The sequence below is a fragment of the Pseudonaja textilis genome, unplaced genomic scaffold, assembly GCF_049901715.1.
Source record: "Pseudonaja textilis isolate UNSWEBS1 unplaced genomic scaffold, rPseTex1.2 PTEXCTG44, whole genome shotgun sequence".
In the NCBI taxonomy this organism is placed as follows: domain Eukaryota; kingdom Metazoa; phylum Chordata; class Lepidosauria; order Squamata; family Elapidae; genus Pseudonaja; species Pseudonaja textilis.
The window spans coordinates 1-11,804 of NW_028262697.1; the positions used below are offsets into that span (position 1 = coordinate 1).

The 11,804-nt window shown below is 39.8% G+C and overlaps 1 protein-coding gene across 2 annotated transcripts; it reads right to left on the reverse strand.

Moving 5' to 3' along the window:
• Positions 1-39: 39 nt before the first annotated feature.
• Positions 40-4,039, reverse strand: LOC148123788 (zinc finger and SCAN domain-containing protein 23-like). 2 transcript variants are annotated; one of them, XM_087918764.1, is made up of 4 exons: positions 3,953-4,039; positions 2,009-2,437; positions 1,142-1,256; positions 40-1,031 (listed from the first exon to the last, which is right to left on the reverse strand). In XM_087918764.1, exons 2-4 carry the CDS (start codon positions 2,423-2,425, stop codon positions 946-948), a joined length of 618 nt encoding a protein of 205 aa, XP_087774890.1. In that variant the 5' UTR covers positions 2,426-2,437; positions 3,953-4,039; the 3' UTR covers positions 40-945. The 2 variants fall into 2 exon arrangements, with proteins under 2 accessions (XP_087774890.1, XP_087774891.1); XM_087918765.1 differs by lacking the exon at positions 3,953-4,039 and adding an exon at positions 3,533-3,922.
• Between the last annotated feature and the right edge of the window lie 7,765 nt (positions 4,040-11,804).

The following is an 11,804-nucleotide window of genomic DNA, read 5'->3' on the forward strand; positions in this document are numbered from 1 at the left end:
AAAAGATGTTGAGACTGTAGAGAGAGTGCAGTGGGTGGAAACTAATCAAGGAGAGAAGCAACTTAGAACTAAGGAGAAACTGCCTGACAGTTAAAACAATTAATTAGTGGAAAAAACTTGCCTCCACAAGTTGTAAATGCTCCAACACTCGAAGTTTTAAACAAGAGATTGGATAACCATTTGTCTGAAGTGGTGTAGAGCAGGGGGCTGGACTAGAAGACCTCCAAGGTCCCTTCCAACTCTGTTATTCTGTTCTATTCTGTTTATCCAGAAAATCTGTGAATTTAATGCCAAGTAACCCTTTTTTTTGATGGATTCAAACCATCTCTTTTTTACAGTTTTTCATTGGACCAGCTGCAGACACCATGACTAATATAAAGAATTCTGCAAAACATTGTTTATTGAAAAGTTGGGAGAATAATTAGTGAAGAGTTTTGCTTTTAAAGTAGTAGTCTTAAAAAAAATCCTAACAATATCCAACCAAAAGCAAAAGGAAAAATGGCAGAAGACAGTACAGATAGTCCTCAACTTACAACAGTTTTTTGTGATTTACAACTGCAGTGACAAAAATGACTTATGCCCGTTTTTCATACCAAAGACTGTTGCAACTCCATTGCCACATAATGAAAATTCAGATGCTTTGCAACTGACTCATATTTATGCCGGGTCCTGGGGTCATGTGATCACCTTTTGTAAGCCTCTGACAAGCAAAGTCACTAGGGAAGACAGATTCCCTTAACAACCATATTACTAACTTAACAACTGCAGTGATTCACTTAACATCTGTGGCAGAAAAGGTCGCAAAATGGGGCAAAGTTCACTTAACAAATGTGATGCTTAGTAACAAAAATGTTGGGCTCAATTGTGGTCGTAAGTCAAGGATTACCTATAATACGTAAAACAGCTGATTTCTTGAGGGAAAGGAAAAAATAGAAATCTAGTAAATCAAAGTTCTTTTCTTACTTGAGTTGGAGGTTTAATCTTGGTTTCTACTCCCCCAAAACAAAGAGCCAACTTCCTTTTATTCTTCCCTGTGAGGGAGACAGAATTTCAAAAAGCATGATTAATAAAATGGGAAAAGGACACGTAGAAGATGAGAAAGTTTAGGATTTATCAGAGGAGTGGAAAGACCTTATATTACCTCCTGAGGTGTCCTGTTTTGGATCTTCCTGAGAGATCCCCCTGAAAAACAGTTCTTGCAGGAGATTTGATGGATGCTTCTTTCTCTCAGGATCTCTGATCTCCATTGCAAAGGACTTGAAATACGATCCAGGAAAAAAGAATTAATGGATATTACACATCATGAAGTGGTGTGTACTTCTACTTAACACCTGGTAAACTGCCAAAGATTTTTCAAATTTCAAATATATGTTGAAAATGTAAACGTAAACAAGGAACTTTTTACCATCTCTTCTGGACTTGTGATAAAGCAGAGAAGTTTATTTTGGGGAATAGACAAAGAGGTTGAAAAACAATCTCGAACTTTGCTGTTTATATATGTTGAGAGCAGCAAGGATTCTCATTGCACAAAAATGGAAAGATACTTTAATTGCCACAATGAAGAAGCCGTTGGAAAAACTGATGGAACTAGCAGAGATGGCAAAATTAACTGCTTTAGTTAAAGAAAAGATGACACCCAATGTTGTTTCTGCTTTGGAACCACTCCTGGATATTGTATTTGAGATGGAAAAAAATGAAACTTTGATTGAGTTTTGCTGATTACATAAGTTTGTTGTTATAGAATTTACTAGTACATATTAAGAATGTAAAAGTAAAACATTGAACCTGTAATGTTAACATTTTATTTGACTCTGCTAAAGATTTTCAGTGAGTTTCTTTTCCCCGCTTTACCCTACACTTCTTTCGCTTCCCTTCCCCACTTTCCTACTATTTTCATTCTTTTTGTATTTTATATCTTAACAAGCCTACAAAAATTTGATACAAAAATTTGATCGTATTGTTTTTTAGAGTCAACTCTTCCTGGAGGCCCAAAAGGAAACCCTCCCACCTGCAACTCAACCTGCTCCTTCTTCTCCTCCGCCTGGCTCAGCAGGAAGCCTTCCACCAGGGCCACCGCCTGGGAGCTGGTCTCTGCTCCACACTCTCGCACCCAGCTCTGCATCTGCAGGGGCAGAAGGGTCAGGAACTGCTCCAGAACAACCAGGTCCAGCATCTGCGCTTTCGTGTGCTTTTCTGGTCTAAACCATCGATTACAAAAGTAATGGAGTCGGCTGCAAAGTCCTCGGGGACCTTCATCCTCCTGATATTGGATGCTCCTAAAATTCCAGGCATGAGGTTGTGAAGCGATGGTTAAATCTTCCAGCATCTTCTGCCCAGTTCTTGCCCAGATCTCCCCATGGATTCCAGACTGAGCACCAGAAGGGCTTTTTCCGGTTCCCCCACTTGCTAAAGGAAGGCTTGCCATTCTTTCTCTGTCCTGTAACACAATTCCAAATGGGTGCAATGAAACCTGTGTATCTCCAAATGCTTTTTCATTCATAGCAATGTTCACCTAGCCATGGGAATACCAGAACAAGCCATTAAGCCCTCTTTGCCAAAGAAATAATGTTGTCTCTAAAGAAGATGCACAAATGACCTCCATTTTGTGACTCTCTTATAGAAAAAAAGAATATATTCAAATAAGCAGAATGTAGTGGATTGGACCATCCATAACACTCAACTCCTCAGAAGAAATATTTTTTGAGCTGGTCATGTGATGATTTCCATCAAGAACGTTCAGTGTATTTGGCATTTGGATCATTTCAATTTCTTTTCACTCAGAAAGAAAGACTTGCTTTTTTTAAAAAATGTAGATCTATATTTACCTATAAACAGGGTTTACCTGACATACGAAAAACCAGAACAGGTTAACAAAGCATGAAACTTCAATTCCCATAAAATGAAATGCCAGTCAGTTGACCCTGGTTTAAGATGCTGGTTTCACTATCTTCCTAAAACAAAATGAACTGCAGGGGATCCAAACCTAGTTTAGTGTCATCCAGCACACAGTGAGAATGTAGGCATAATCTTTTGCCTTTCTACCTTGCAAACACACTTCTTATTTCTTGCTTGAGATCTGCCATGCAAGCTCTCCCCCCTCCCCCTCCCGAACCAGGAATTTCCCAGGAAATGGGGTGTGAAGGACTATCCAGATCACCCCCTCTCCCCTCTGTGGAAGTGGACTTAGTCCTGAGGGCAACATGCGTGTTCTGGAACTCTGCGTTTCCCTGTGCCTGCTACAATCATGGAAAAGGGCATTTTTAAAAATATAGATGTACATTTACCTATAAGCAAGGTTCATGCAACATACACCGTACAAAAACCCAGAACAAGTTAACAAACCATGAAAATTCAGTTCACAAAAAATGAAATGACAGTCATTTGACCCTGCTCTTTCTTTCTTCACCCAGGTGGGCAGGTTCACACAAGGTGTCCTAAGCACAAACAGGTCAATCAAATCCAGGGGCTCAGTTCACACAAAACATATAGGGTTAAAAGCATTACAGCTTAACAGAAGGACCTGGTTCAGTACCTTCCAAGCACAAATTGAGTTGCAAGAGGCTCCAAACCTAGTTTAGTTTCATCCAGCACAAGGTGAGAATGTAGGCATAATCTTTTGCATCTGTTCCTTTCAAAATTGTTTTTGTTTCCTGCTTGAGTTTTGCCATGCAAGCTCCCCGTCTCCCCTACCCTGGAGCTTTCCCCACAAAATGGGGCCTTAAGGACTATCCCTTTCCTTTGGGGGATCTGGAATACTTCCTGAGGGCAGCATGCATCTTCTGGAGTTTTGCTTTGATCCCTGCCTGTTACAATCCTAGAAAAAGGTGACAGGGCAACATGGGATCTGGGATCTCCCACTCCTAAGATTGACTTGGTATATATCTTTTCCTTCTCTAGTGCGAGAACCCTCTGCCTTTCATTGCATAGGACACACACATACACACATACATACCCTTGCCACCTTCTCTTTCCTTCAAGACTTCCTTTCAGCCTTTTTAACTGCCTGTGAAGCTTAAAGGGTTAAAGAGAGAGAGTCCAGCATCCTAGAAAGGCAAGACGTAGTGATGTCACTGCCTTCCCAGCTTGCAACAGTGGCCCAGCACAGAAATGGGTGGTGTTCCTTTCTCTTTGCAGAGGGAGCCCCCTAATGGATTTTCTGTGCGCGGAAGAGGCTCATGGAAAAAAAAGAGATGGTGCATTTCCCATGCAGGGCCAGGAGGGGACTCCCAGGTTTCCCTTGATCAGGTAAAATAAAGTAGGAAGTAAAGTAGGAAGAATTGCTCTATAGAATACAGAGATGAAATCACAGGTGGTATTCAGCAGGTTCTGACCAGTTCTGGAGAACCGGTAACAGAAATTTTGAGTAGTTTGGAGAACTGGCAAATACCACCCCTGACTGGAGATTTTACAGCATCCTTCCCCTGCCATGCCCACCAAGCCCCGCCCAGAGAACCGGTAGTAGAAAAATTTGAATCCCACCACTGGATGAAATGGTTGCGATCTCTATGGGGAATAGGAGGATCTTATATTGCCTTCTGAATTGTCCTTACCTGGATCTCCCTGAGAAATCCCATTCAAAAAAACAGTTCTTGGGGGAGATTTGATGGAAGCCTCTGTAGAAAGTTAGCACCCACCCCTCTCCTAGAAGAATGAAGTATTCTAGAAAATATTAAAAAGGCAGAATATTGTGCCTACCTGGATGAGAAAAGGAGAAACATGCTCTTGGAAAGCAGCCCCCAACTTTGCTTAATAGCCTCAGAAAAACTGAACCATATTATCTACAACACAAAAGATCTTCATCTCCACGCAGGGGTGAGATTCAAATTTTTTAACAACCAGTTCTGTGGGCGTGGCTTAGTTGGTGGGTGTGGCTTGGTGGTCATGTGACTGGGTGGGCGTGGCTTGGTGGTCATGTTATTGGCTGGGCATGGCCAGCTCAACATCACTCACATCAAGGCACGCATCTCCTCGCCTGGCCTCTCATGACTGTGGGGATACTGCAACAGTCGTAAGTGTGAAAAATGGTCATAAGTCACTTTTTTCAGTGCCATTGTAACTTTGGTCACTCCACACAAGCAAAGTACCAGCAAAGGAGGGGGAAAAAACTCAAGAGATGCTCCTGAGACAGGAAGTCTAGTCCTGCCAAGAATGTAATAAGGATTAACGGAGAGGCAGTTTCTGTAAGCAACACCAGAATGTTTCCTTCCTGCCTTCCTTACAGGATTAGGCCAGTAATTTCTTCTAACAACCGGTTCTCTGAACTGCTTAGAATGTTAACAACCAGATCTAATGAATAGGTGCGAACTGGTAGAATCCCACCCCTGGATGTGACTATAACTAGGCGGGCATGGGGGAGGTTGCTCAGTAGTCACAACAGAAAATTGTTAGCAAGACAGGATTTGGAGCATCATTTAAATGATGGAATCTAAGCTACTTCTATAAAGGAGAATATTTGTATTTCAGGGTTGACATGAGGGGTCCTTGGTGCCCTCTGAGCTTGGCTGTTTTCTTGTCAATGTTTCATTACCCAAACTAGATAACATTATCAGTGTTAGCCAGGACTAGCACTGATGTTGTTACCTAGTTTGGGTAATAAAACGTCTGCAAGAAAACAACCAAGTTCAGAGAGCATCAAGGACCCCTTACTTCTATTTCAATACTGTCCACGGTTTTAAAAGGTTAACATTCTATAATATGTTAATAATTGCTATTGAAGAAGGAATTTCAGCTGGCGTAAATTGCAGAAGTCTATCCAGAAAAAGGCATTTTTCTTTGAGCACTATCCCATTTTTAAGTAGAATGGGAAATTCAGCACTCTAGGATGGAACCATGAACAGGAGAGAAAAAAATGAACATCAAACACTGTATCTAAATCATATTGGCAACTATGAATTTGCTGGTCCATGGAGGAAGCTGACATATTTGAGTCAAAGGATTCATGTACTGTTTGTTCCTTTATAACTCAGACCATCATCTAGCAACAACAATAGCACTTAGACTTATATACCACTTTACAGTGATTTACAGCCTTAAGTGGTTTACAGAGTCAGCCTATTGCCCCCAACAATCTCGGTCCTCATTTTACTGACCTCAGAAGGATGGAAGACTGAGGTTTTTACCAGAACTGTGCCAATATGATATATCCAATAAAACTAAAGCTTCACCCCTTTGGTCCAGAGCTGCTATTCAGCAGGTTCTGACCAGTTCTGGAGAACCGGTAGCGGAAATTGTGAGTAGTTCGGAGAGCCAGCAAATGGATCATTGAACAAGTCAACTAGGAGTTCTCATTCCAAACACAATGATCAGGTTCAAATAATCATACTTTGGACACATTACAGGTGAAACTCTATTCTTGTGATAATCATCACAATTATGACAAATCATTGCTTGAACTATCTTGCTTTTCATGTACTGAGTCTATCTCATATATTAGTTTCACCTTTTAAGTTGCATTACTGAAATAAATGAATTTTTGCACGATATTCTAATATTTTAAGTTTCACCTGTATATGAAAACATTGCTCTCTACAGAAGTTCGAAAGTTGGGAAAAGTGGAAGAACAGAGAAGAGGACAATCAACAACCAGGTGGATAGGCCCTTGATGCTGAAAGATGCACTATTGGAAGATCTGAAATCTTAGGTTGGAGACAAATCGTCTAGAAAAAATCTCTATGCGTATCAGGTGTCGGGAACCAGGAGGACTCCGTGACCAGGTCAAAGTAGCTGCTTTATTGTTATTCTCCTTTTATAAGAATCTCATCAAATTAACTAGGGGTGACGTGATAGCAGTGTTCCAATATTTAAGGGGCTTCCAAAAAGAAAAGGGGAGTCAACCTATTTTCCAAAGCATCAGAAAGCAAGTCAAGAAACAATGGAAATTAATCAAGGAGAGAAGCAACCTGGAATTAAGGAGAAATTTTCTAACAATGAGAATAATTAACTAGTGGTCCTTTACAGAAGCACAAAGATACTGGCAGAAAATTAAAACATGGCTGGAGGAAATGACGACAGAACAGACTGAATTCAAACACGAGTTCTTCCTATTGGGGATCTTTAATAAACAATTTCCAAAAAAATGAAGTATATAATATTGCATATATTGACAGCAGCTAGATTGGCCTTTGCACAATGTTGGAAACATCCTCATACTCCACCAGAGGAAATGATTATTCAAAAAATACTAAATTGTACAGAAATGGATAAATCAACTCTAACATCAAAAGAGAAAGAAACATCAATGTACTATGAGAGCTGGAACTGCTGATATGAATGGTTAGGTAACAGATGAGCTACATAATATTGCAAAAGAGGATAAGCTATAATTGTAGTGGTAATTATATATTTGCATTAAGGATTACTTGTAAATATGGCATAAAATAAGGATAGAAATAATGACCCACAAACTGTCAAAGATGAAATTGTTTTTAATCACTTTTTGACTTTTCCTCTACTCTTCTTTTTTCTTTTTCTCTCTTTCCTCTCTTACTTCTCAATTCTGTTCCTTTTCTTCTTTTCTACATTTGTGTATGTGTTGTTTATTTTAATTATAAAATTAATAAAGTTTTTTTTTTAAAAAAAGGAGAAATTTTCTAACAGTGAGAATAATTAACTAGTGGAACCGCTTGCCTTCAGAAGTTATGGGTGCTCCGTCACTAGAGGTTTTTAAGAAGAGACTGGACGGCCACTTGTCTGAAATGCATAGGGTCTCCTGTTTGAGCAGAGGGTTGGACTATAAGACCTCCAAGGTCCCTTTCTAAGTCTGTTATTCTGTTAAAAAAACCTTTTTACTTTCCTCTCGACTCCACTCTAGATTCCATCACAGTGTGGATGCTAATGACTTGGCAGCACATATTCAATCCCTCTAGTAAGAGGATCCCAAGGAAATTGTAAGAAACTTACTGGCTGAGATCCAAGACTCAGAATTCTGCAGGTTATTGTCCTGGAAGGCATACGATATTTCTTCTGACTTCACCATTTACATTTCTTTCTCCTTGCTTTGGGATACGGTGAATACCTTCCCAACATTTGCTTTTGTCTGCAACCAAATAAGTTGGAATATTATCCATGAAACTTGTAGCACAAAAATGTAAAAAAAATTTCTGGTGGCACAAGATACATTTATGCCAAAATGAGACAGATGTAGGATGCTTCCAATTGTTTTTTAAAAAATTATGCTTATTCTGGAATTCAGATCGTATTTTGGATTGGAGGCACATTTTACAAATATTCCCACACCTTTATCTCACCTGATCTGTGGTAATTTACAGCGTAGGATCTATGAGTAATATGAAGTATTGCATTATGAGATAGTTGATTTCTTAGATCAAACGTGTCAATTGGTAGAACTGTCTGGTTTTTGATTTACAATAGTATGGCACAATTCTAGCTCAGTTTTTTTTTCTTTTTCTGGAAAAGAAAAGAACAGAAAAATAAGGAAAGGAGAATGGAATTCATTCAAAGTTTACTAAGTGCCTACTTTCCCAATATGCTGACATTTTGTATAATTTCTATCCAATTTCTAAGAACTAATAACAGACCTCTTTAAAAAATACATCACACTGTTTTCATTCGTTGACATGAACATTTCCTTTGCAAAGTATAATTTCTCTCTATGCATGCTCTTTTACCAAATTACTCTTTGCAGACTGGTCATCCTTAGTGAAGTGTGCAAACCAGCACCTGCATTTCCTGCATCAAACTCAGATGAGGAGATCACATCGTTCTCCTTCTGTCCTGGTCACTTTTTACAGAGGCACGATTGAGAGCATTTTAACAAACTGCATCACTGTTTGGTTCGGGGGCAACAGTGCCTCCGATAGAAAGTCCATACAGAGAGTGGTAATGACAGCCGAGAAGATTATAGAAAGCTCGCTCCCAGTCATTCAGGATATTGCTTATAAGCGCTATGTGCTTAGAGCTCAAAGCATTGACAGAGACCCCACACACCCACTTCACGGTCTGTTTCTGTTGCTCCCCTCTGGGAGGAGGTTTTGAAGTTTTTCTAGCAGGACTACCAGATTCTGTACCGGCTTTGCCATCCATCTGGTAAACCCGCAAGATTCGTTTTTCTCGCCATGTACATGCATACATCCGAACTATGTCCTTGTTAACAAAACTCACTGGCCCTTGTCCCTTACTCCTATTCTGGGAACAAACATGGGAATCAAAAGGAGACATCACAAAGCATATTAGCATCATGTCACAGAAATATCAGTAAAAATGCTGGAGAGGAATACAAACAAAGTGACTTTCTAGGTAAACAATATTTTCCCCCCAAACATTTCTGCTGAATCCTTTCTCCTTTTACCAACAGAAAGACCTTTGATATGATAGCTTGTTTAACTGATTTATTTCCTATATTGCTTCTCCTGTCTTTTTCTTTGATTGCTAATGATTCATTGTTTCATTTTAATAAAATATAGAACTGCAAATTTAGCTACAAAGATAGCTAATGAGAAAGATAATGCGGTTAGATCAAGGGTCTTCAAGCTTGACAGCTTTAAGACTTGTGGACTTCAACTCCCAGAATTCCTCTTCCAGTCATGTTAGCTCAGGAATTCTGGGAGTTGAAGTCCACAAGTCTTAAACTTGCCAAGTTGGAAGATCCTTGGATTAGATAATACAACAAGGCCTTTTTTGTTTTTTACAAAAATGCTGTTTATTTTCTATTGTTTTTCAGGTTTGTTATTTGTTGTTAGAGATGGAGCAGTATACAAGTCCAAGTGCTATTGTTATTATTGAATAGGAAATCTGAGATAAATTTAGCTTGGTTAAAGTTTGTTTAATGCCAAATTTCTATGAATTGCCTAGCATTTTTGGATTTAGCTTTGACCAAGAGATTAAACCACCCTCCTGAACTGGTAGACTGAGGAGAGAAATGGTAAAACTACTGCAAAACTTTCTATGCAGATTCTTCTTGTTCTACTGTTTTCCCTTTCCTCAAGCATTTGAATGGATGAAAGAGTAGTTATGAGAGATAGAAGTTTGTGTCCCAATTATCCAACATACTTATCAGACTTGCCTCAGCTTCATCTCCTAAGTCCAAATGATCCTGAAGTCCATTTGTTGAGAAAGGTATAGTTTACTAGAAGTCAAGTGAATTACAGTAGTCCAATGCCAGAACTGAAAACCATGCACCAAAATCAACCAAGCCAAACTGTGTGTTCCCTTAGGATTCTTCTTGGCCCTCATCTCCGAGGGAATTCAAAGATGATGTTTTTTTTAAATGAACATTACAAGTAGAGGTTGGTATGTGGCTTTTTTCCATTCCCAGATGTCAGACCTTGAAAGTTGTTAGAAATTTCGTTTCGCTATTGTAATACTGCTTCTTCTTTCTTCTAACAGCTTCCTGAAACTTTGTTAAGTTCCTGAGAACTTTCAACTTAAAACTTGATAAAGAACTTACTTCAAAGTATACCTGCTCATACAAATTGAGAGTACCATTTTGCGTTGTTTGCCAGTGGCGTGCATATGTATGTGTGTGATTTATTAGGCCAACGTAATCAAAAACTATTGGAGGGGTGGAATTAGAGTGCTTGACTTGCAGACTCTTAGGGTTTGGAAATGTTGGCAAATAAACTTTCAGAAGAAGAAGGATTTAGATTAATGACTCATTGCTGTTGGCTGTTTCTTGAGAGCAGCTGATTGCTCATTGTGTCTGAGTGCATAGAAATTTGGTAGGGAGAATGTTCAGCTGCAAACAACATGGGAAGCAAAGTCCCAAAGGTGTTTTTTTCAAGAGGCATCTGGACTTTCTGGTCCTTGTCTCTTGAAAAAAGCATCTTTGGGACAATCATGACCTGGATGATTGAGAATCTCCATAGACATGGGGAAGAAGGCATGTGTTTGCTCTCCTGCCTAAAATAACCCTCAACTACATCTGCTGGAAGCACAAGTTTGTATGCATATTGGAGGTGAAGGTAAAAGTATCTTAGGAAAAAGTTTTTATCCTGCAATACACCAGGGAAGAAGCTATTCAAAGAAAAATCAAATTCCCAAAAAGATGCAGAGAAGAGAGATGAATGAGAGCAAACATGTGTCAGAAGGATCAAAACTCCTTTTCCTACGGTTCATGCCAAGCAAGGAGTCCCATAAAACACACCAGATGATCGGTGGAGAATCAGAATAGGTTTCTTCTTCACCTGTCAAGTTGTTTTGAGTGGGCGGCCTAATCCTAACTCAGTCATACGTTGAGGGCTAAACTATACTGCAGCCAGTGATCCTGTGGAGGTGCTTCCATCTGAGGAGTGAAAAATATTTGTCTGACTAAATGGAAGGATGGACACAAAAGACCGCTTTACATACGTGTGAAGACCAAAATGGCAGGTGTAGCTGTTCAATCACATTTCGATTTTGATGAGCATTGCTGTGAGGGACTTCTTTTGAGAAATGGTTCAGACCACCAAGAAAGAAAGATGCTTTACCTCAGGAGTGTCAAACCGGCGGCGCGTGGGCCAGATATGTCATGTGCAGGCCACACACAGGCCAGCTCTGTGAATGGGAAAAACATCGTGAAACATCATGTGATGGCAACATGATGCAGCAAGTTTGACACTCCTGCTTTACCTGCTGTTGACTGGCTGTGGTATCTCTGCTGGAGTGGTGTAGCTGCTGGGCTATGTTTCTCCTTTCCGTTAGTCTGCTGCTGGTTTGGTGAAGTCCAAGCCTGCTTCTACTTCACCATCAGTTGTGTCTTCTTCAAAACACATTTAAACACCCACTCTCTGGTTTCCCCCCCAATATTTTTTTTTTATCATTGGAAACCAAGTCTAGTCTACTGCTCTTCAGGCTACCTTAAATCCCAG

Excerpts from the sequence above, each read along its gene's own strand:
- LOC148123788 (XM_087918764.1), bottom strand. The coding sequence starts at position 2,425 with ATGGCAAGCCTTCCTTTAGCAAGTGGGGGAACCGGAAAAAGCCCTTCT. Across the intron at positions 1,257-2,008 it reads AGGAGCAGGTTGAGTTGCAG|TCCTTTGCAATGGAGATCAG; the intron begins GTGGGAGGGTTT and ends TCGTATTTCAAG. Across the intron at positions 1,032-1,141 it reads AAAACAGGACACCTCAGGAG|GGAAGAATAAAAGGAAGTTG; the intron begins GTAATATAAGGT and ends TCTCCCTCACAG.